Raw genomic sequence first — 23,869 nt, 5'->3', positions numbered from 1 at the left:
TATGTGTGTGTTTTGAATTGAATAGTCTATTTCACAGTATTACTGTTTTTACTGTGCTTTTATTAAATAAATGCAGTCTTGGTGAGTATAATATACTTTTTGTTTGTGTATTTAAGCAATATCATATGAGCAAAAATGCTGTCATACTAAATATCATTTGATGATATACTGTATGATGAGTTTGCATAAATTACAATTGGTTTGGATTATTTTCTTTACAAACTATTTTGTAAGAAAAATGTGGTTCAAAATCTGCTTTTAATGTAAAGGGTTCACACCAGCAATGCCAAAAAGACAGAAATTCAGGTGATTTGGAAAGCCCCGTCCAATGCTCCTCCCACTGTACAGTGTCTGTGAGTGCCATTCTACTCTTACTTTGTCTTTCAATATTGAAAATATTTAGAAATGTGGCAAGTTGAAGTGAGCCTGTATACTGTAACCCTTCTGTGAACACAGGCTGCTCTTTCCTTTCTTATTCTGCTTTGGGCCAGACTTTGGGTTTCCTTTGAGCTCAGTGGCCCTGCATACACCTCCTTTGCTCTGTCCAAGGATGAATGGATGGTGAGCATGATCAAATGCATACTGTACCTGCATCATAATGAACTGACTAGATATATTCATGTGACCCTGAAGATCTTGATGTTTGGTTGAGAGATGATGATGTGTACTTGTGGATAAATGGGCAGGGTCGTGTTAGTGTTGAAGCTGCACACACAACAGGCCTGACATATCCAGAGAGATCATCCAAGGTGATGATAAACCACTTTATGGTTGTATTCTTTTTAAGTTTTTACTATTGCATTATGTTACGACTTACTTTAAAGACCTATATAAACGTTATAGTCCAAAAAGACGGCAGCATGTTTTATGCAGTCGCAAATGTAATCAGTATGATTCACTTCCCCTGCAGTCTGTGCTGACTGATGTAGGCTGGAGAGTTCGGTGCAAGTTCTCTAGATCCTGAGTTTCCTGTCATGAAATCCATCAGCATTTTCCAAAAGGGATGTATTTCTCCTTCTCTGAAAATGTTTTGGCAAATGGTTGTGTCTCATCAGATACAGTGTGGCAGGTAACTGTTTTTATGGCCTCCCCACTGCGTGTTAATCCACAGATTCTGACTTCTCACTTTACTGACAAGTGTCTGTGACGACCTCAGCAATCAGGACTCGTTTCCTGTCATTTATTTTATGACAGGGTCGCTGAGTGCACACTGAATAAAATAGTTACAGCTAGCTTGATGAAGCCGAAATGAAACTTTAAATAGAAACAGGCACAAATACATTTTTAAATCACTTTAACCAGGTGTTGTACTGAAAGATGGCACAGGTTTATAGTAAATTTTAAAGCCATTTTTAATATGCTACTTTTATGATATAATTGAAATGATGTTTGACATTATCTCATGAGTTTTTTTGATGTGCTGCAGGTATGATCCACAGACACACGCGGCACCCACTGATACCATCCCATCATCAGATCATTACCGGCCCTCCTGAGATTCTGACAGGTTCTCGATCTCCGCTGCTCATGAAATGTCATGGTATGTGTTTGGCTGTAAACAAGTTTACTCCAGGATGCCGATAATTCCCTGTATGGTTAAATATATGGTCAGGAAATGGAAATGGTTTATGTTCAAACCCTGCAATGGGCAACTTAAGAATTATCACAACTTTACCCTTGAAAAGTTATTGCTATGGATAAAGCATCCATGGGGTTATTAGAAAAGGTTTGTTTATGTAACTATTTCACATTTAATAAGTTTTAAAGACTCATTTAATTGTATTTTAATTTGATTTGTTTCAAGGTTTTTGGTTTATACTGTAAGTGATTAGTTCCAATCTGATTCAGCTGGAAGTATGTGCGTGTTGAGTCACGTTCCCTCTGCCTGTGGTTCAGACAGAAATTGTAAGATGATTCAAACTGAGAGTGAAATGAAGCAAAACATGTTGTTTAGCAATCTCTCTTGTTTCAACAGGAAGTGCACGAGGATGAACTTCCAGTTCTCTCAGACAATTTAGGGGATGAAAACTGTGTGAGTTTAAACTTTACTCTACGTAAAATGAAAAGTTGGCTAAAATTGGCTCACCTTCAGGTCATCCAAGAAGCAGCTGAGTAGGTTTCTTCATTTGAACAGGTTTGGATAAGTTCAGAATTACATCACTTGCTCACCAATGGATCCTCTGGAGTGAATGGGTGCCGTCATATTGAGAGTCCAAACAGTTCAAAAAAAAAAAAAAAAAATCACAATAATCCACAAGTAAACCACATGATTCCAGTCCATCAGTTTACATCTTGCGGAGCAGAAAGCTGTGAGTTTATAAAAAGGAAATCCATCATTGAACAAATTTAACTTTAAAACTGTCGCTTCGAACCAAAATAAGTCCATTATAAGTCCAATACTTCTTCCATTGTAAAAGCCCATCTCCGCACCATAATATTTGTTTAGAACTGTTTTAACAAGTAAATAGTGCTTTATTTGTACATTTTTCTCTCCTGATTGAGACGAGGCAACTTTGTCACTGGAGAAAGCTATATTATGAATAGAGGACTCTTATTTTATCTGAAAGCAACAGTTTGAAGTTTAAATACATCTTATTGATAAATTTGTTTCTTTCAAACACACAGCTTTCTGTTCACAAGACATACATTTCTGTACTGGAGTTGTGTTGATTAACTGTGGATTGTTGTGATGGTTTGAACTCTCATTCTTATGGCATCCATTTACTGCAGAGGATCCACTGGTAAGCAAATTATGTAATGCTAAATTTCTCCAAATTTCTTCCAACAAAGAAATAAACTAACCTAGATCTTCATATAGAAATAAATTAATTTTTTGGGGTGGACTCTTCCTTTAATTTTAATCATAAAAGGAAAAAGGTGGAATATGCAGAACAAAAACAATCAAGGCCTACCTCATGCATTAGCATCTTGACCAATTGCTATCATTTCTGCTTCCACAGGATACTAAGTTTAGAGTGGCTATCCTTGCTGTTTTTGTGCTTGGAAACTCAGCATTCTGTATCTCACTGCTCACCTGAATTGGGGATGTATGTATAACCAATGAATCATATGGCAGTACAGAAACTGGAATAAAGACCTAATTATTTAAAGAGCAAGACAAGTAATTATCCGTTTCATTTTATTTGAGGTTTGAACAGAATATTGCATTGAAAACATCCTGCAAGGAAGAAACATATCTATTAAAACATTTCAAACATGAGTTTTATGAAGTAAAATTCACATACCTTTTAAAAGATTTTCACAGAAGAATAAATGCACATTATATCCAGACAACCAAAGCATAAAATATTTAAAAGTCTCACAATGTAATTATTGTACAGAAGCCAGTAACACCTCTGCAAGCTACAGTACATCCACAATATACTCTTAGACGTTCCGAGCATCGTTCTTCCTTGTCTTAAATTGCACTTTTAATCAGATTAAATCAAAGATAAATGTATTTTTATTTGCTTCGGCTCTCCACTGTATGGTTAATATAACATGTTATGTAATGTGAAATTAGAATAATACATTTTAATGTTTGGCGTAATTGTTGTACATAGTGCAATTTAAATATACATTATGGTATAAATTCTTAATCTGGAATAATATAAAAGTAGATCTAGGATAAATTTCAGAGTGAAAATACCAGCATCCAACATTTTTTTTAAAGGTATGACATCAGTTGTTAATATTTTTCCTCAACTATTATTTTTCCAGGTTTGTACTAGTAATGAATGTTTTACTCTAAAACCATTTGCACATGCTTATACTGTAATGGAACCTTGATTTGTGCTTCGATGCTTCATTTAGGCAAATTCAGTCTTGTTGCTGATGATTGGCAAAGATACCTGCTTCCCACCTCTGGGCCAGTGCACTCTTCCGCCTGACTCGAGGGTAAGGTGCATCAGGGAACTAAAGGAGAAAGCTTCACCTGTAAAACTGCATGCAGTTTCCAGTTTCAAGGTGAAATGGGCACAGATAAATGAGATGTCAAAGACATGTGAATGGAAAACAGAAAGATACACCTCAATGGAATTCATGACAGTTATAAATGATACATGAGAGGAAAAACAGAAAAATATCTACAGTTTGCAACTTTGAATCATAGCATGACTAAATATAATATAGTGTACCTTGTGGTCGCAGGAGAAAGTTGAGCGGTCCATTTTGCGTGCCATAGATGGAGATGAAGGGGATGACTTAGACTTTGCTCGCACATCTCCTGTAAAGTGTCCAAATAAGAGAAAGGACTACATCTTTATGTAATGACATCAATAAGGTAAATATGCTTATGGTTGTTAAATGTGGTACCTGTTTTCTCATAAGTGAAATTCTGCAGTTGGCTGGGGGACACGAGGATGGTGTCATATCTCTCCTTTACATATAGTTGTGCTCTCTGCCTTCTAAGCTCCTCTTCTCTTTGCCTCACCAACTTGATCTCCTGATCCACCAGAGACTGGGTGCTGTGGGAGCGCAGTTTGAAAAAGGGATTGTTCTGAAAGGTGCTCTCTTGTGTCTCTTGACATGCAGTGCTCAGGCAGAATTCCGAGGCACTTCGGATGATGAGATTCGAGGTCTCCAGGATAATGACATTATTCATGTCGGATGGCCATTCTTGGAAACTGCTCGTCCCAGGAGAAAGCATCCCACCTTTTTTTTGGCTCCGTGGGCTGCTAGGGTACGAATCCGGCTCAAGTATTATGACATTGTTGGCGGTCATTTCATGGAATGTAGGACTTCTTCCAGATGAAGCTGTGATGGACAAAGTTGGAGTTCTTGCACTGGGAGGTCTCGGAGATCTGGGTCTGCCCTCCGGTGTGTCAAACATCAGACATTTCTCCCCAGATCTGTTGTGGTGAAGAACGACAGGCTTGGGTTTAATTTGCATAGTGTCGCCAGCAGACATCTTTGCCATTGCCCTCTCTCGTCTGAAAATCTCTTCTCGTTCGAGAGCTTCGCGAATCTCCCTCTCCACTGGAGTTTCTGGCTCATCGTAAGGAGACCTATAGCTTGTGTCGTCTAGACCAGAGTCCTCTGAACAGGGGCTGAATTGAGTGTATTGGTAATCACCCAGACCAAGATTCTCTGTGTCAGGGTCTCTTCTGGGGCGATCAATGTTGCGAACAGGCTTGTACATTAAGCTGTGTCCACCCTGGCAAGATGCCTGTCTTATCGCTGGCCGGTGCACCAGACCTTTTGTTTGCTCTTCCATCTTCTGCCACTGCTTGCGAGCCACCCTAAAATCCAGATGCTCCGTGCTGACATTCTCGCTCTTTATTTCCTGAACCACGCAGAAGTCTTTTGGCAACTTTTTGTCGAGCTCTGAAGTTGAACAGGACAGACGCTGAAGGTTGTGCTTTGAGGTTTTACCAAGCTCTTCCTCATCCTCTGCAATCTTGGTTAAACTGCAGTAATGGGCAGAAGAGTCCAAAGAAATATCTTGTAGCTCACATTCAGTGGAACACTCTGGTTGTTCTAGAATCTCACTTTTATTAATGTTCAAAGTCAGAGCTACATCTTCAAGTTCAGCATTGCTTTCAATCACTTCATTGTCTTCCTGCCTTGCTAGGTCTTCTGAGTTTACCTCTGCTTCATCCATCCTCGAGAGATCACCGTTCTCCTCAATCTCTTCTTTATCTACAGCTGATGGATCTAAAGACCTCCACTGCTCTTCAGCATCACTGTCTGACGAAATGATGGCCATCTCTACTAGCAGACAATCACTTAGGTCATCTCCATCCATATCTGGACAAGATTCAGTCGGGACTTCAGAAATCACCAATTCATTCATTTGCTGCTCCAGCACAGATTCTTCTTGTGCTTCCAGCCTCTCCTCATGTTCATTGTGTTCTTCCTCTTGTGTATCCTTGGAATTGTTGATTTCCATTTCTTCCTCTGGTTTGTCATTCACAAGAGGCTCTTCATGAGACTCAAAGGCCAAAGATTCTCTGGCATCTGGTTCATCTTGTTCATTGACCTTCACCGTAATGCCTTCTTGGGAGTCTTTGCTTCCATCAGATTCACCTGAGCTATCACATTCTTTGTTTTCTTGCCCATCCAGATCTTCATGGGGGTTGCTCTGTTTGGTATCCAGGCACTCTGGCAAATATGTGGCAAAACATTCATTCACCTCCTCAGTGAATTGACATCTCTGGTCCTCTGTACACCAAGGATTCATTTTACAGTCTGTTAGATCAGCCATTTCTGCAAGATGGTTGGTGTCCATGGTAACTGCTTCAGACAAGTATTCCTGCTCTTTTTGCTGCTGATTTACAGAGCTGCTTTTGCCTTCATTCACTTCACTTCCATATGATCGCGCACCAGCTGTGGCTCTCTATGGAAGTCACATTGAAAAGATCTGTTTAGAATTAAAGGAACACCAAGCTTAGAAATTCTGAGATCATTAAATATTTCAAACTCTAGCAATTTTCTCCTAGTCTTGCTCCTTGAAATTTCTGGACGCAATTAATACAACAGCATTAAGCTAGAAGAACCAGTCTTGTGCTGTTTCTTTAGCAGAACTGCATGTGCCACTTTTTTAGCTTGATCAAGCTATTCTTGTATTCATGCTGTGAGATATATGTGGGTGGACCTCTTTGATAGCAAATAACCATGAGAAGTTGTTTCTAACAGAGCATGCAATCTCAAAGAGCGCTGAAACAGTCACCAATCTACATTAAAGGATGTTTAAGTAGCCTCATAGAAGAGCCACTAAATATGAGACTTCTAAAAAAAAAAAAAACACAATTCTATTTTAATTGTACCCCTTATTTAGTTTTAAATAAAAGCTATGAAATGAGCTGATGAGTTAATTCAACTAGGTTTAATAAGGGGGACACCCGAAATGTGCAGTGCTTTCGAAACATTCTTAAAACCCTGCTCTAATATACATGAAATACGTCTTTGGCAAGTTGCGATCAACTTTCTAAGCTTAAACAAAGTGAAGGGAAGCACTTCTGAGGAAATACACTTCATTCTTGAGTATTATTTTATAAATTCAAAATCTAATTAGATGACTGCACTGTTATAAGACCTACCTAAAATGATTATAAATTCTTGTTTCCCCATTTATCATTTAGCAGTTTGCTATCCCTTTCTTCTGTGCTGCTTCAGTGCATAAAATACAAAGCTTACTATATGCGGATGATCATAATACCATTTCATATGATACTGTGATAGTCATAATTCATTGGGAAGATACAGTATGATTTCAGAGAGTCTGTTTTGCATTCCCCCCCTAAAAAGTAATGGTTGCTTGGCAACATGTTAGATCTGAGGAGGCTGTCCTGTTTATGAGCCATGTAGAAGCAGAGCCAACCTATTCAAACTGCCATGCTGTAGGTTTATTATGGCTATCAGCCAGAGTTTATCCAGTGAGAGAGAAACAAATCTATTGCTCATATCGAGCAGATGGGATGTTCTTTTATGCATGCCTGCTGGTGCTGTGACCACCATTAACCCCAGACTCATCCTGCCTGGTTTTGGAAAATACATTTCTGATGTCTGAATACAGGTGCATCTCAATAAATTAGAATGTCATGAAAAAGTTAATTTATTTCATTAATTCAACTAAAATTGTGAAACTTGTCTATTTAAAAAATTCAATGCACACTAGGGATGGGCGATATATCGCATGCTATTGTCACGCGCATTTCGTAGATCACTGACAAGCTACGCAATATCGCGTTCATTATCAAAGGCGATTCATCTGGGATAATGCACGCGATATTGCGTAGCTTGTCAGTGATCTACGGCTCTGTCTGTGAAATGCCACTCCATTTGAAAGTCGGTGATGGCGATTTACCGCTAATCAGGGAACTGGCTTTACTGACGAAATGCACGTGACAATCGCATGCGATATATCGCCCATCTCTAATGCACACAGACTGAAGTCTTTGGTTCTTTTAATTGTGATGATTTTGGCTCACATTTAACAAAAACCCACCAATTCACTATCTCAACAAATTAGATGGTGACATGCCAGTCAGCTAATCAACTAAAAACAACTGCAAAGGTTTCCTGAGCCTTCAAAATGGTCTCTCAGTTTTTTTCTCAGACTGCTGATCTGACAGTTGTCCAGAAGACAATCATTGACACCCTTCACAAGGAGGTAAGCTACAAACATTCATTGACAAAAAAGCTGGCTGTTCACAGAGTGCTGTATCCAAGCATGTTAACAGAAAGTTGAGTGGAATGAAAAAGTGTGGAAGGAAAAAATATGCACAACATAAGAACCGTAGCCTTATGAGGATTGTCAAGCAAAATCGATTCAAGAATTTGAGTGAACTTCACAAGGAATGGACTGAGGCTGGGGTCAAGGCATCAAGAGCCACCACACACAGATGTGTCAGAGAATTTGGCTACAGTTGTCGTATTCTTCTTGTTAAGCCATTCCTGAACCACAGATAACATCAGAGGCATCTTACCTGGGCTAAGGAGAAGAAAAACTGGACTGTTGCCCAGTGGTCCAAAGTCCTCTTTTCAGATGAGAGCAAGTTTTGTATTTCATTTGGAAACCAAGGTCCTAGAGTCTGGAGGAAAGGTGGAGAAGCTCATAGCCCAAGTTGCTTGTCCAGTGTGGCTTGTGTCCAGTGTTAAGTTTCCACAGAAATTTTAGAGCACTTCATGCTTCCTTCTGCTGACCAGCTTTTTGAAGATGCTGATTTTATTTCCAGCAGGATATAGCACCTGACCACACTGCCAAAAGCACCAAAAGTTGGTTAAATGACCATGGTGTTGATGTGCTTGAATGGCCAGCAAACTCCCAGACCTGAACCCCATAGAAAATCTATGGGGTACTGTCAAGAGGAAAATGAGTAACAAGAGACCAAAAATGCAGATGAGCTAAAGGCCACTGTCAAAGAAAGCTGGGCTTCCATTCCACCTCAGCAGTGCAACAAACTGATCACCTCCATGTCATGCCAAATTGAGGCAGTAATACCAAGTATTGAGTACATGTACAGTAAATTAACATACTTTCCAGAAGGCCAACAATTTTTTTTTTTAATCGAAAAGTATTCTAATTTGTTGAGATAATCCCATTTAAAAGAACCAAAGACTTAAACTACTTCAGTCTATGTGCATGGCATTTATTTAATACACGAGTTACACAATTTAAGTTGCATCTGTATATTACATCCACTTTTCCAGAGGTGGAATTCTGCAGAGCGCAAAATGATGTTATCAGCTATTATGCAATAAGTGTTACTGTGACTGTTATGTTAAAGGGATAGCTAACCCTAAAACTGTAGGGACTAGGGATCAAGGGCTAACAGCCTCAGTCACCATTCACTTTCAGTGCAACTTGTTTCCATTCAATGAAAGTGAATGGTGACTTATATCATTCTGCCTAGCATCTCCTTTTCTTTTGACACAGAACTTAATACGGGTTTGCTTTTTTATGTGAAGGTGAATGATCCTTTTAAGTCAAACTCCTCTCTTGTAAATGGTAAATAGCCAATACCGAAGTGAACTTGATTTTTGAAAAAAATCGGAGTGTTTATTTTGTACATTGCAGCACTAACACTGCAAGCAGATTTGGAATGTATTACCAATCAATCTCGAAATATCGGATGGAGACATATAGCAGCATCTCAACCGGTTAATTATTATTATTATTTTTAAATACACTGGCCACTTGGCCAAGCACGAGACAAACGCAGCACAATGAATTCCTGCATCATTCCCTCTGTGCCTTGCGCATGCAGATGTTCCCCAAAGCACAGATACAGTTGCAACAGATGCACATAGCTTCAGTATTTTCATACCTACCAGCAGCTTTAAAAACAGGAGCCAAACGGATATCATCTCCAATCTACCGCAATACGCACATGCATATATGATTTGTACAGATAACGACAGTAACCAAATGGCGACGCGTCGGGAGTAATTCATATGGTTGAACTCGGAAGAAGGAAAAACAAGCTCGCGACGAACTCCTGTTCAGACCTATCGATCCGTCAGCGATTGTCAAAAGTGAAACAGAGCGGACAGAACAGCGGATATTGACAGAAACCGCCGCAACTGAATGCCTGAGCCCCGCCAGCACTGGTTCCACTGAGCTAGATCGTTCTGTCCCTCTGAGCCCACGCTTTCTCAACCAACTATTGAACGCTTAGATTTTCCTATGAGATTTTGAACATATAGGTACATTCTTAAACGCTTAACGTGAAAAACGCTTAACGTTGTTTACTAATAGTGATATTAACAGACCAAAATTACTAAACACCAATAAAAGCCTATACTATCTACAAAAAATCAGATGAGCCCTGAATATGAATACAACGCGTTTAATAACAAGTTAAGCCTTTTCCCATATAACCGTTATAAGAAAACGCTTAATGTGGCTTAATGAACTAAGACAGCGACAGACCAATCTCACTAAACATTATACTAATTAAGTATAGCCTACCATCTATATATATATATATATATATATATATATATATATATATATATATATATATATAAACAGATGAGCCCTGAATATGATCTCAACGTGTTTAATAACACATTAAGCTTTTAGAAAACCATTATGAGAAAACGCTTAACGTGGCTTAATGTAGCTACTAAGACAATGATAAAAAAAAAAAAAAAAAAAAAAAAAACTCACTAAACATCATACTAATAAAGTATACTATGTACAAAAAAATCTGATGATCCATGAATATGAATGCAACTCGTTTAATAACACGTTAAGCCTTATGATGGTTTTCTATAATTGTGGCAAGGTCACTCTCGCTGTGCAGCATTATCCTCACATGTTAATATAGGCTATATGCATATGTACAACGAAAAAACATTTCCGTTTACATTTATTAGCTAATTTAATAATATGAATTTATCCATATTTTTATTTACCTAATGGCACCTATGAAACATGAGAAATCGGTTGTATATTATTTATATTAATTCTGTGATTATGACCATCTGAATGTATACTAATAAAAAAAAATGTAAAAAAAAAAAACAAAAACAAAAAAACAACAACGTGTGAATATGCATTTATATGTGCTTTTTCAGAAAACAAAAGAGAAAATCTATCATCTGATGCTTTATTTTCAACTCTGAATCCTCTATGCTGACATAGACAAATCTCTTACATTTGGTTTTGGAATAATAAAGTTAGATATGATGCTGGGATATATTGATTTACCATCTCTGTAGACTTATCCTCCATTAGTAAAGTCAAGGACTTAGACTCTATAAGCCAAACCAATCCTCATGTCATCATGTTTTCCAGGAATAACCCAGAAATCTGTATTACTCACCCGCCACATCTGTTCAATTGCAGTGATGTCAGCTGAGATGCAAACTCTAAACTTTTGGGTAATTCAAAATTATCCACATCTTTAAAGTAAAAATAAAAATAAAAAATCCAAAATTAGCAAGGGTTAAAGGTTAGAGTGCCAAAATTTGTTTTGATAATGCATAAAATCCTTAAGTGCAAACTGATACATGATCTTAGACCATGTTTACTTATTATTAACATACATCTTGGGTGATCTGACTGTAAAATGGCAAATGTACATTTCCATTATATTGCAAATAAATTGAAATGAAATTTTTGGATGTGTCATGGGAATGAGCCAAAGCTTTATTCCTGAATATGCAGTTCCAATCTTCTTGCAGAACAACATGGTAAAAATAACGACAGTAAGTTTGGTGAAGGATATTCTGTCTGTTTGCTCCCTGTCTTACTGGCTCGGGCTCTGCATGTTTTTCCCTGTCTTCTGTTTTTTTGTAGCTATACCATCCCACACGCTTGACAGGAAAGCAGCATGAATACACTCCAACAAATTGAAAATGTAACACCAAGGCATCGTCTTTCTCTCCTCCCTGTGTTTTATATTTAAGACCTTCCCACCACAAGGCACAAATTTGCTAAATCTCTATATCTGACCGCTTTTTAAACTCTCTTTTAAGATGCATAAAAATGCTCTTCATCAGACACAGGTGTACAATGACTCATCTCTCCGTCTAGAGACTGACAGATGTGTCACATATTCCATAGACATCAATAGAAAAGTTGGGAATCTGGATACTTACTGTCAGTGATGGAGCTTTGAGGTCAGCTGGTTGAACAGTGAAGGTCTCGTTTCTTCCTCTGAGTGCATGTATGTGTGTGTGTGTTTGTGTGTGTGTGAATGTGTGTGACACAAGCCACAGCTGTGATTGAATGTGTGGGAATCGACCAATGGCAGCACAGTCCACTGACAGGCATGACAAGCTCCAGATCTCACACACACAGACACATATACCTACGGAGAATATACCTAAAAATATATTTGCACAAAATCCTCACTGAACTAAAAAAAAAAAAAAAAAAAACTCACACCAGACGTCTGTTATCAGACAGGTTGCTGTAAATCGTCAGTACACAGAATCAAATACAGAAGCTCAGTGTATTAAAGGATCAGGTTTAATCTCATTTATTTGATTTTTTTTTTTTTTACACATCACTCTACAATCAGTTTTGCAATGCTAGAGACACCAAAAACAACATTATGGGTGTTTATTCATCAAAAAGTTAAGATTCCATCACAATTTAATCACCATTATGTTGTTACCAACCCCCCCCCTTTTCTTTCTTCTGTGAAACACAAAAGTAGATATTTAGCAGATTGTACAAGCTGCTCTTTTCCATATAATGAGAATGAATAAACAACAACTATCCCTGGTTCCAATCTACTTTCACAAAAGAATATCAGAAATGTCAACTTTAATGTTGAAAATGTAATTAATATATATATATATATATATATATATATATATATATATATATAATGGCAGCTTATATATATATAAGCTAAAAAAAACACATTTTTGTTTTTCACAGAAGATATAAAAAATTGAGGATGAAAAAGTGATCAGTTTCATTCTGGGTGAAATATCTATTTAATGTGTCAGTCGTTTTAATAAAAGCACTATTATCTAATAATAATAATTTTTTCGAATAAGGACTCACAAAGATGACCTTGACATGGACATCTGATAAAAAAAAAAAAAAAAAAAAAATTGTAAAAACAAAAGACTCAAAAGATTCATTCATTAGCACAGGTAATAAAGATGTCTCAAACAGCTGTCAGCCACATATCCAGACTCACCGTGCAGTCCGATTGTCATTCTGGGTTTTCCTCTACAAGGAGAACACATCTGAAAGATGCCTCATGCAGTATTTTGACATATCGCAGCAATATTTTCCCTTTCGGAGGATCAGTCTTATAGCTCTCATTTATAGCTTTCATAATATCGGCTGTCTCTCAATTCAAAAGCTCCTGATTTCATTTGTCTGCCGAATACGTCATTTAGGAAAAGTAACCATTATATTGCAGAGTATGAAATAAATTACAGTAATTTATGCCTCACAAGGAATAACAGTCAATTTTATAATGGTACATTCTCTTGAATGAGGTATGTGGCCGAATTGACTGCAAAATTAACAAACTATTTTTGGTGAAATATTTTCTTGAAAACTGTTAATAGCACATGCATCCTCATTTCGGTTTCAAAAGACTGTTGATTCACGTTCCTTGATCCGCTGGCCACTTTGGACAATTGGTGTAAGAGCCTCAAAGTTCCCAGAGTGTGAGTGCCACCAAATGTGTGTCATGCGGTTTGGCCCAGTTTCTCCATCTGTATCTGTAATGCTGCAGGGAGCATGAGAGAAAAGACATTGATTTAGCTGCTCAATTCTATCCTCCCAACCAAACAGATGTTTATGGACAGCTTGGACATGATGATGCACACCAGATCCTGCACCAGCAGCTTTTCACTGATAGCCCTCAGAAGCTCTGCACTTCCTCATCCATTAATCCTTTTGTTAGGTTTAAGTAAAAGGATAATTTTAATAAACTCTAGCTATGAAGACATTTTGTCCTCAGAAAAAAAGCTCTCCACATTTATATAATCCCCAAGATTGATTATATAAGAGTGTTTCAGCACATGACCCAGCCTTCTTAAAAGCCTCTTAAGGTTGGAAGACATGCACTGCAAATTATCTGCCCACCACTGGAGTGTGTGTGTGTTTGTGTGAGCTTCTGAAGATTGACAGGGCTTGATTGTGTAATCTACAATGAAGAGATTACATAGAGGGGGTCATGTGTGGGAGTGTCCCCCCATTCTCTAGATAAAGCATCCTGTTAAATGACATCATTCATATCAAGTCTATAGCAGCAAAATATTGCCATAATGGCTTTAAGTTAGTGTGGTGTCAAAGGCTGTGTCGATTATCTTTTCATGCAACATTTGTGTGGGTGGTGACGTTGTAATAAGTCTGTTTTTCAGCAGTAAATGATTATTCTGTCATTTACTCATGACTTTCAAAATCTCTGCTGTACTATGTTTCCTGTGGAACACAAAATAACTGTTTCAAAAAACCTTAATACAGCTCTTATAATATAACAACAATTAAGTGACCACAAATTCACACTTACCTTGGCAAAAAAAAAAAAAAAAAAAAAACTATATAAATACAAAAATAACACCTATTAATACATATTTTTGGGTGAACTATCCCTTTATAAAAGAAGACATTTTCATTCATTCAGTCAGTTTTATGACATCTGTCATGCTTTTCAAAAAACATTCATATACACAAAGTCAAAGCAAAAGAAAGAGGATGCTTGACAAAAACAAGCACAATCCATGATAGCAAGCACGGCTGTACGTCACAGAAAATTGCATGCCGTCATGCTAATTATTGCAAATGGCAAAAGCACAGTTAAAATATGCAAAAATGTCAAAAGTATTAGCATAGAACGTTTGGCAGGTGAAAAATCAGAGTGGTTGCAAATTGCATGTATTGTTTTGAAAAATATGTGAATTTCCACCCCTTCACCACTAGAGGGACGTAAAGCTCTAAATCAGGGGTCTTCAACCTTTTTCAAGGATCCTTTGGTGGATTATAGATATTTTATGTAAAATTAAAGAGATGCGTTCTAAGCATGATCATTAATAACATGTATATAATCCCTACAGAATGCAGTTTCATACCTATGACGCTTACATTCAAAATCGGTACTGATCACATACTTGTATCAAGTGAAATTAAAATGTACAATAACATACATCTTAATGTGGGAGGCACAATGACATGCACTACTGCTCAAAAGTCTGGAATCATAGAAAATTATTAGAATTGATTTTTATTTAGCAAGCACACATTTACTTGATCAGAAATGACAATCTTTGACTATTTCAAATAAATGCTGTTCTTTTGATCTTTCCATTCACCAAATATTTCTGAATAAGATGCATCACCATTTCCACAAAATAATAGGCAGCACAAGAACCTTCAAAACGGATAAGAAATGTTTCTTTGGCACCATATCGGCATTTTAGAAAGATTTCTGAATGATCATATGACTGGATTAATGGCTGCTAAAAATTCAGCTTTGCCATCACAGAAAAAAGTTACATGACTCTGGACCACAAAATCAGTCAAAAATGTTCTAAATTGAGATGTATACATAATCTGAATAAATAAGCTTTCCATTAATGTATGGCTCGTTAGGTTAGGACAATATTTAGCCAAGATACAACTGTTTTAAAATCTGGAATCTGAGGGTGCAAAAAATCTAAATATTGAGAAAATTACCTTTAAAGTCGTCCAAATTAAGTTCTTAGCAATGCATACTACTAATAAAAATTCACGTTTTATTTACAATAGAAAAAATTACAAAATATCTTCATGGAACATGATCTTTACTTAATATCCTAATGATATTTTGGCAGAAAAGAAAAATCTATAATGTTGGCCCATACAATGAATTTTTGGCTATTGCTACAAATAAACCCCAGTGACTAAAGACTGCTTTAGTGGTCCAGGGTCACATATATCAAAACAGAAAATAGTTATTTTAAATCTTTATAATGTAATAATATTTTAAAATATTACAGTTCTTACTGGGGTTTTGATCAAATAAATGCAGCCTAGGTGAGCAAGAGATTTAAAAATACAAAAATCTTAACGACCCCAAACTTTTGAACAGTAGTATATTTTAGTTAATATGATACTGTTTTTTTATTCAATATTTCCACAAAAATGTAATTGAGATTAGATTACAGTACCACCTTTCGAAGACCCCAGCTCTAAAGTCTTTCTACACATACTATCAGAAAAAGAAAACATAAGCAGATGCCAACATGAAGGATAGAAAGCAGTTTGTTAAGACACTGAAAAACTCAAAACCACAACGTAAGACAACAGTGTCCAGCATGCAGAGCGAGAGAAGCCAGTCTGGTGAGAAGCTGCATCATAGAAGAGCTGATAGAGTGTTAGTGAAACTACATCAACACACAGCAGTGTTTGTGTCTCCTTTTGACCTTTTTGACCTTTGGGGTACCTGTAGCTGACGGGTTTTCCGTGCTGTCTCTCTTGCCCTTTCGTCCAGCAGAGTAGGGAAAGGCGTTGTTGGCATTGCAGTTCTCATGGCGGTTGAAGCTCTTGCTCGCTTCATCTTCACCATCTCCAATAATCACCAACTCTGCCCGAACTGAGCCTTCATAGCTCTGGCTGTCATCTTCAGCATTCTGGTAGCCCATGAAGATCATGGTGACGGGCTCGTCTGATGGCATGGCGTTCAGTATGCTGAGATTGGAGTCCTCCGAGTAGGCTGAACACAGGCTTTGATTTTTGCTGTCATAATCCAAACGTTGCATTCCCCTGTGGTTCTCTCTTTGGTTGTAATACGGTCCATGTGCATATCTTTCCCCTCTGTGTAGCTCACGGCTGTCATGATAGTATTCGTCTGGTCTGTCATTGTATTTAGGCATTGGCAGGAGAGGAAGTCTGTGGCCCGCGTCATCTGGACAGCACACGCCACCATTGTACACAAGCTCAGGCCATGTCGATAAGTCAAAGCTATAGGGATCTTGGTATCCCTTGTATTCATGGTTCTCCCTGTTTTCAGTGGTGGATTGTAATTCATGGGAGAGGTTGTAAGGATATGAAGGGTCCATCTGAACCGGATTGGACCTCTTCTTTTTCTCAGAGGCCTGCCTCAGCAGCTCTTCGACCTCCACAGGACTAAGTTCATCCACTCCATTCGCACCTGGCTGGTGGCCGTCTGTACGCAGGGCGTAGACGGACTTCCGGCCATCATCGTAGACCTTGATGCCTTTCTGCTGGAGCTCTTGGGGAGAAATGGTGGAGGTGGAGAGAACTTGGCTTTCACCTGTGCGCAAGTCCTTCTGAACGTTAATTTCCATGGCGAACAAAGCTGTAAGAGACAAATGGAATGTATGCAATACATTTGAATTATTTAAAAGGTTTCATTCTTTCTTTTATACAAATTCAATATGCAAAATTAACAGTAAATAAGACATTTGTGTGTCCATTTCCATATAGCGTGGCTATATTGCCATCACAACATTAAAACATTATCTCAACCAATGGGGCAAGTCTGGAGGAAGGACTATCTGTTTGACCAACTGATGGCAGTTGGACTGCAAAGCAAACCTGTTTTGACAATTTTTGAACAATTATTATTATTTATTTATTTTTGATTGGTGGTGTCACAGAAATGACACACTTCATCTTTGCACAATATTTAAACAGTGATTCCCACGTTTTTTTCATCCAAACCCCTTTGATCTAAAATATTTACTTCTAATACGCTCAAATAATGTTTCAAGTTAACACCACATTTGCATGTTGACGGTTAAATGCTTTTGTTCAATGGTCACAAGACAAGATGGAAAACAAATAAAATGTTTGATCTTGGTACGGTAAGATTAATTTAAATGTTTTAAATTATTGTAATTTTACAATTTTTATAATTTTAAAATAACTTTTTTAATTAACTTCAATTATGGTAAGCATGAATGAACCCCTTGGAGTTTAGCATGGATTTTTTTTAGCCTGGAAAACCCTATTTAAAACATTTATTTTGCTGTTCTACATTATGGGAATATAGTACTGTATATTGTACAGTTTGAAGTCTTCTTTCAGTTTACCAGGTTTGGTTTGGTCAGTTTTTGCTTCAGTTTCCAGATTTAGTTTTCTCCTCTGCTTTAATAGTGGTGTGCTGGGCTTTAGCATATTTGGAATTGTTGAATGAATATAGATCGGCTCTGAAAAAAAGAGTGAAAATAATCATAAATATGGCAAAATGTAACACAAAAATATATGGCAATTTGATTTATCGTCCCTACTTCTATGGAGTTTTAATTACCTGATATGAAATCTGCATTCGCTGCCTGTGGAGACACAAACAGAGTCATGTCCTAATATAAAGTCTAAATAGGTAAAGCAAAAAGCATGGTCTCTGATCATTTTCATTTCTTAACCACATCAAAAGCGGTGTACCTTAATGATATCCTCTGGAGACTTTTCAATGGCTTTTAGCCTCTTTAGAATCAGCCCTTCATTTGTCGAGATGTTCATTTCCTCTCTCTCCAATGCTTCAATCTCTTTCTCTATCCTACAGAGAATTTGTTACAATAACTGTTTAAATAAAACTTTTTAAATATGCAGTCCTCTTACAGTTTTCCTGGCGTGCGCACACACACACACACACACACACACACACACACACACACACACACACACACACACACACCTCTATTACCAGCTCAAATCACACAAGAGTGCCATCCCTGACAAAGCACCTGTCACTCTGATTGCATTGTTTGTTGCATAGACATGCTGGACCCAGGAAACAATGAGATGTTAAGTGGTTATGAATGCAATATAAACAAATATTTCTCTCAATATAAAAAAAGAATATCTCATACGACTGATGTTCACTCAGAATCACTGTAAATAATGATACAGTAATGAACCCTTACAATAAATGTGACTTTACTCTTTCATCTTACCGATGTATGCTGCTCTTGAGGTGTTTCGTTTGTTGTGCATCTTCAAGAGCTTTTTGTGTTTCCTGTGCATTACTGCTGTTCATCCCATCCATGAGCCACAGATCTCTCATGGACCTTTTCTATGAAAGACATATAGAGATGCTTCAAATCCAATACCATAACAATTCAGAAAATTGTTGATGAACAGGAAACTATATTTCTAACATCAAGAAGGTACCTTGACATGTTGAAGCTTTAGTTTCTCTCTGTCAATTTCAAGCCGTTTGTGGGCAATTTCTTCTTGGATTTTTTTCTTATTCTGTGGACAAATTAACATCTTTAAACTGAGACACTGAACTAGCATAGCTATGCACGTAACTGGTTGCAATACACTAATTGCAATAAACCAAAACGAATACAATAAGTATTAGCTAATTAAAACCAAGATACATTTTATAAAAAAAAAAAAAAAAAAAAAAAAAAAAAAAAAATATATATATATATATATATATATATATATATATATATATTATAGTTTATAACTAATACTAAAATAATACAGTTCATTGAACAGTCTAGAAAATATTTATGGACAGAATGTAGTGTTTAACCAATCAGAATTAAGCATTCCAGAGCCTTGAAATAAGTTGACAATCCCATATGGCTACCGTAATAGCTTGAAGGCGTTCCTTTAAGAGTTCTGCTTCTTCCATCCTGCCTCTGGAGAATAAAAAAGAAACATTTATCCTTTATGTGACACTATAAAATCATCATACATACTACTGCGGTTGTATTTTGACATCTGTCTAATGTCTCAAATGGTTGCTGGGCGATATGTAGGTCAAACGCCACACAGTGACACTGATATTTGGCTACATGAGTTAATGTCCATTCATCACCACTTGCTTCCTGCTTTCTAAAGATCACTGTGGTTCCATGAATAGCAGCAGTGGTAAAACGGTCTCTGCGATGCAACATAAATAATCTGCCTGACAGGGTTTGGTTCCCCGTTTCTGAGTGGGTGACCCCTTCTAGACACTGCCAGGTTTCATAGACATCCAAGTAAGTCTTTAGGCTAGGACTTGCCCCTTGAAGTACTCTAGCTTCTTGCTTCATTCACCTGATTTCCAGTTAAATATCTCTAACAATAGGCCAGATATGACCTCCTGTGATTGTCACATCAGTTGTAATGCAGGAATATAAAAAAATATTGTAAAGGTACAAGCAAAGCAATGAATGGACCAGTGTTTCCTACAGAATTATTTTTCCAGCTGACTCCATTGAGTCTTTCTGACCTCATAAAGCAACAGCTGCGTGTTGATTTGCGTATGCAACCACAAAGACAACAGAATTTAATGACATGCTGTCTTTGTTTTATTTTGCAGTACATATTACGAGGGTAAAATATGGTAGATTTAGCAGCGGAAAAGTACAGGAAACATGCAATGCACCATCAGTTACTATATAGAATAAGTTTAAATTCACCTCATGTAGCCTACTTCTGATACACTTTCAGTCATATCTTTGCTAAATACACTTTAGTTTAAGGCCTTTGACCCACACAAGTACGTGTCTAGAACACTTACACTAACTGTCATGTTATAGTGACAGCAGACCCTGTGTCTGTGGGTGCCCAGGCTGCTTTTTCTTTTCCCAGGAAATGTGAGACCGACTCCAGACTTCCTGTCTCTGTCCATGTTTCACTCATAGACAGTATCTAGTGCTGACTCAACACAACCCTGCTCATCTGCTGCAGATATAAGGCTGGTCAGTGCCACAGTTTAGCATTACAGTGTTCATTTAATTAACATTAAAAACAAGTGCTATTACAGATCAAAAGAGAAAACACATTATCAATATGCAATCAGTTTTAATGCAAAAAAGATTATTTAACACATGTATATACACTATCATTCAAATGTTTACAGTCGGTATGATTATTTAAAAATGTTTTTGAAAGAAGTTTCTTATGCTCACCAAGGCTGCAGTTACTTGGTCAGAAATACCGTCAAGCCAAGGATTTTGTTAAATGCATGAAAACGGTTATGCTGCTTATATAATTTAGTGGAAACCTTGATTATTTTTTTTCAGCTTTCTTTGAATTGAAAGTTCAAATGAACAGTCTTTATTTGACATTTATACTTGCTTAGCATTATGCAAAAAAAATTTTTTTTTTATCTGATTGATTATTTCAATTAATATCAAAGCATCATCTACAGATCTATGGATGAGTTTGGTAACCCCTTGTGCTCCAGAATTCCACTAGACTCAGGCAAATCTAAAAATAAGAAGGCCACCCAGGGGTACACTGCCTAATAAATCAAACACGGTCGGTGGCGCACCAAACCATTAGGTCTCTGCTCTCTGTTCTCCCTGACACAAAAATTGTTCTGAAATGAAAAAACATAAAAGCCAGAGAATAAAAAAAATCTGCAAAACAATAGTGAAAGGATAAAATAAGGACACAATTAGATTGCACTGCATTTTACGGTGTAATTACAGTGAAAAAGGCACAAGATGAATTCTTACCAACAAACAGATAAAGTTAGCTCTGTCAGTTTATAGAAACAGTTATGCAAACATATATGCTGATTGGCAGAAATGATCGTATGTGAATGACTGATATATTTATATATTTGTCTAAATACTGTATTCTCTGCATGCCTCTGCTGCACATGGTCAGTTTCCCTGTCAGTTTTATCCTAGAGGAAGTTTCTCTCTAATCTCCTCTAATCTGATCACCAGTCAATTAAGATGTAAATCTCATGTGGCATCTGCTCCCATAACAATATCCTGACTGGACAAACATCCAGGAATTGTACACTTGACCAACTCTTTTGAATGACTTGTTAAAATAATAGGTGAAATCCACAGGGTCCGTGAAAGTGTTATTTGAAGATGAGTCGAGAACATCGATTAATGTGCAAATTAACTATACAAAACTTTAGACAAATGTTCAGTAGGTTATGAGATGGGTTAATTGACCTTCACACTATTTTATCTTTAAATTCTCTCTAAGAAAAGTGAAACGGCAGGAAACACACTTACCAGGCAAATGAAGACGAACAGATATCCAGAAGGGTTTTCTGAGTTCACGCGCAATCGTCAAGCGGCGCTCATTTAATGGCTCAGGCGCGCGCAGGTGCTGTAGGAATGATTGACAGGTGTTGGAGCCAATGAAATGCCAGTGAGCCGGTTCAGTTGTTCAGCCTCTATATGCTATAGTCTTTTTTTTTTTTTTTTTTTTTTTATATGCTATAGTCTCATCAGTGGATGTTTGAAGTGAATGACGGCAGCCCACACCCGTTTTGTGAATTTATGCCTCTGTGTTTGTTATCTGAGGAGGTTAACAAACTTGAAATATAATTTTCTTGGAGACATTTTCTTAACACACAATAATAAAATGCTTAAAAATTATCTTCAATTAATTTACCTCGTAACTGTCTAACACAAAAGTTATTTAGTAAATACATACATTTTAATAATAATAATAATAATAATAATAAAACATAGGAACTACATTTTGTCAAAATTGAGTTTTGACTAAAATCTAAATCTGTGATCTGTCTAGTTTTGGCTCAGAAAACTCAAAAAAAAAAAAAAGAGTCTAAACATTGATATCAAATCAAACAATAGGCCTAATAATTTTGTTTATTTTTTTATGTTTTGGTGTAGTTATTGCATTTCACATTTTTATGGCAGAATAGGCTAGGATGGTAGGATGGTTTCACTAGCAAGCTGTTTTTAAAATCTAATTTAGTTTAATTTGAAAACACTTTACTGGGCTTTAGGGTGTACAACAGTGTCTCTTCACGCAAAACACCATTAGGCTATACACTTCAAAGTTGCTTTCTGAGCAGAAAAACATAAATCATGTTGATGTGGGGCGACTCTCAAGCTGCAGTCAGGTGTCAGACATTCCTACAGTACATGCATACTTCTGTTTATTCACACTAGCTGTAGAAAATGAGACCCGCAGCAAGACGGGACATTCCTTCTGCTGCATCTAATGAAGAGAATGAAGAATGCTGAGATCTTTCATGAACTTCACCAGCTCCTATTATTTACAGTGGGTATAGAAAAGAACACCCCCTTTGAAATAATCGCAATCTGTTGCGTTGGAGCCTGAACTGAAGACGGACACAATTCTGTTTTACCCAGCTTTTTTTACTCAGTGCAATTTATAATATACAAGTGAAAGATGTCACCAACATGTCAGAAAAACAACAACAATAAAAAAAAAAAAAAAAAAAAAAAAAAAAAAAAAAAACAACGAACCACTGAGTTGGAATATGGATACAAAAAAAAAAAATATTCAAAGGCATTATCACTGCAGCACAGTGAAGTCTATTATTAAGAAGTGGAAGGTATTCAGTAACCCAGACCTTGAAGATTCTGAAGCAGATGAGATTAAAATTGAACTATTTGGCCTCAACACAAAACAATATGTCTAGTGAAAATCCAAGCTTAGCATTCAAAAAAAAGCATTCCTCCAGTAAAGCTGGATATATATATAAGGGACTGGATATAAGGAAAAATGGAGGGGGCAAAATACCAATCTGCTGCCCTCGGCCAGAAAGTTGTCAATGAGAAGAAGGTTCAGCTTCCAACATGACAATGACCAAAAGCACATGACAAAACTCAACACACAGAGGTTGAAGGAGAAAAGAGAGAATGTCCTTGCATGGCCTCCTCAGAGATCAGACTAAAACCCCATTGAAAATCTGTGGAATGACTTAAAGACTGCAGTCCACAAACACTAACCATCAAATTTGAGCAGTTCTGTAAAGAAGAGAGAGCAAATATTTCAAAGTTAGTAGAGACATATACCAACAGACTAATGGCTGTAATTAAAACAAATGGTGGTTCAACAAAATACTAACATAATCCTTTTTCCAACCCAGTGATTCTGTTTTTTTTTTTTTATTTGACACGTTGGTGTTGTATCTTTCACTTGGATGTTATAAGCTGCACTGAGTAAATACAGCTGGATACAACAGAAACTGTCTCCATCTTCATTTCAGGCTGCAAAACAACAAAATGTGATTATTTTGAAGGGGGTTAT

General features: G+C 37.0%; 2 protein-coding genes across 6 annotated transcripts; both read right to left on the bottom strand.

The window, feature by feature from the left end:
- Nucleotides 1–3,125: 3,125 nt before the first annotated feature.
- Nucleotides 3,126–12,184, bottom strand: LOC128027305 (uncharacterized). 4 transcript variants are annotated; one of them, XM_052614804.1, is made up of 4 exons: nucleotides 12,052–12,184; nucleotides 4,315–6,337; nucleotides 4,137–4,225; nucleotides 3,126–3,915 (listed from the first exon to the last, which is right to left on the bottom strand). In XM_052614804.1, exons 2-4 carry the CDS (start codon nucleotides 6,227–6,229, stop codon nucleotides 3,820–3,822), a joined length of 2,100 nt encoding a protein of 699 aa, XP_052470764.1. In that variant the 5' UTR covers nucleotides 6,230–6,337; nucleotides 12,052–12,184; the 3' UTR covers nucleotides 3,126–3,819. The 4 variants fall into 4 exon arrangements, with proteins under 4 accessions (XP_052470764.1, XP_052470753.1, XP_052470742.1 ...); XM_052614793.1 differs by lacking the exon at nucleotides 12,052–12,184 and adding an exon at nucleotides 9,775–9,955 and having other exon boundaries at nucleotides 4,315–6,361; XM_052614782.1 differs by lacking the exon at nucleotides 12,052–12,184 and adding an exon at nucleotides 9,775–9,955 and having other exon boundaries at nucleotides 3,126–3,942.
- Nucleotides 12,185–12,821: 637 nt separating this feature from the next.
- LOC128027291 (palmdelphin-like) lies at nucleotides 12,822–21,933 on the bottom strand. 2 transcript variants are annotated; one of them, XM_052614760.1, is made up of 8 exons: nucleotides 19,473–20,464; nucleotides 19,043–19,123; nucleotides 18,826–18,944; nucleotides 18,314–18,428; nucleotides 18,180–18,204; nucleotides 17,962–18,078; nucleotides 16,350–17,225; nucleotides 12,822–13,652 (listed from the first exon to the last, which is right to left on the bottom strand). In XM_052614760.1, exons 1-8 carry the CDS (start codon nucleotides 19,515–19,517, stop codon nucleotides 13,612–13,614), a joined length of 1,419 nt encoding a protein of 472 aa, XP_052470720.1. In that variant the 5' UTR covers nucleotides 19,518–20,464; the 3' UTR covers nucleotides 12,822–13,611. The 2 variants fall into 2 exon arrangements, with proteins under 2 accessions (XP_052470720.1, XP_052470714.1); XM_052614754.1 differs by lacking the exon at nucleotides 12,822–13,652 and adding an exon at nucleotides 21,853–21,933 and having other exon boundaries at nucleotides 14,297–17,225; nucleotides 19,473–19,524.
- Nucleotides 21,934–23,869: the final 1,936 nt, after the last annotated feature.

The sequence above is a fragment of the Carassius gibelio genome, chromosome A2 (assembly GCF_023724105.1).
Source record: "Carassius gibelio isolate Cgi1373 ecotype wild population from Czech Republic chromosome A2, carGib1.2-hapl.c, whole genome shotgun sequence".
NCBI lineage: Eukaryota > Metazoa > Chordata > Actinopteri > Cypriniformes > Cyprinidae > Carassius > Carassius gibelio.
Note: the sequence above shows the minus strand (reverse complement) of the source record. Positions and strands in the feature narration are given on the sequence as shown.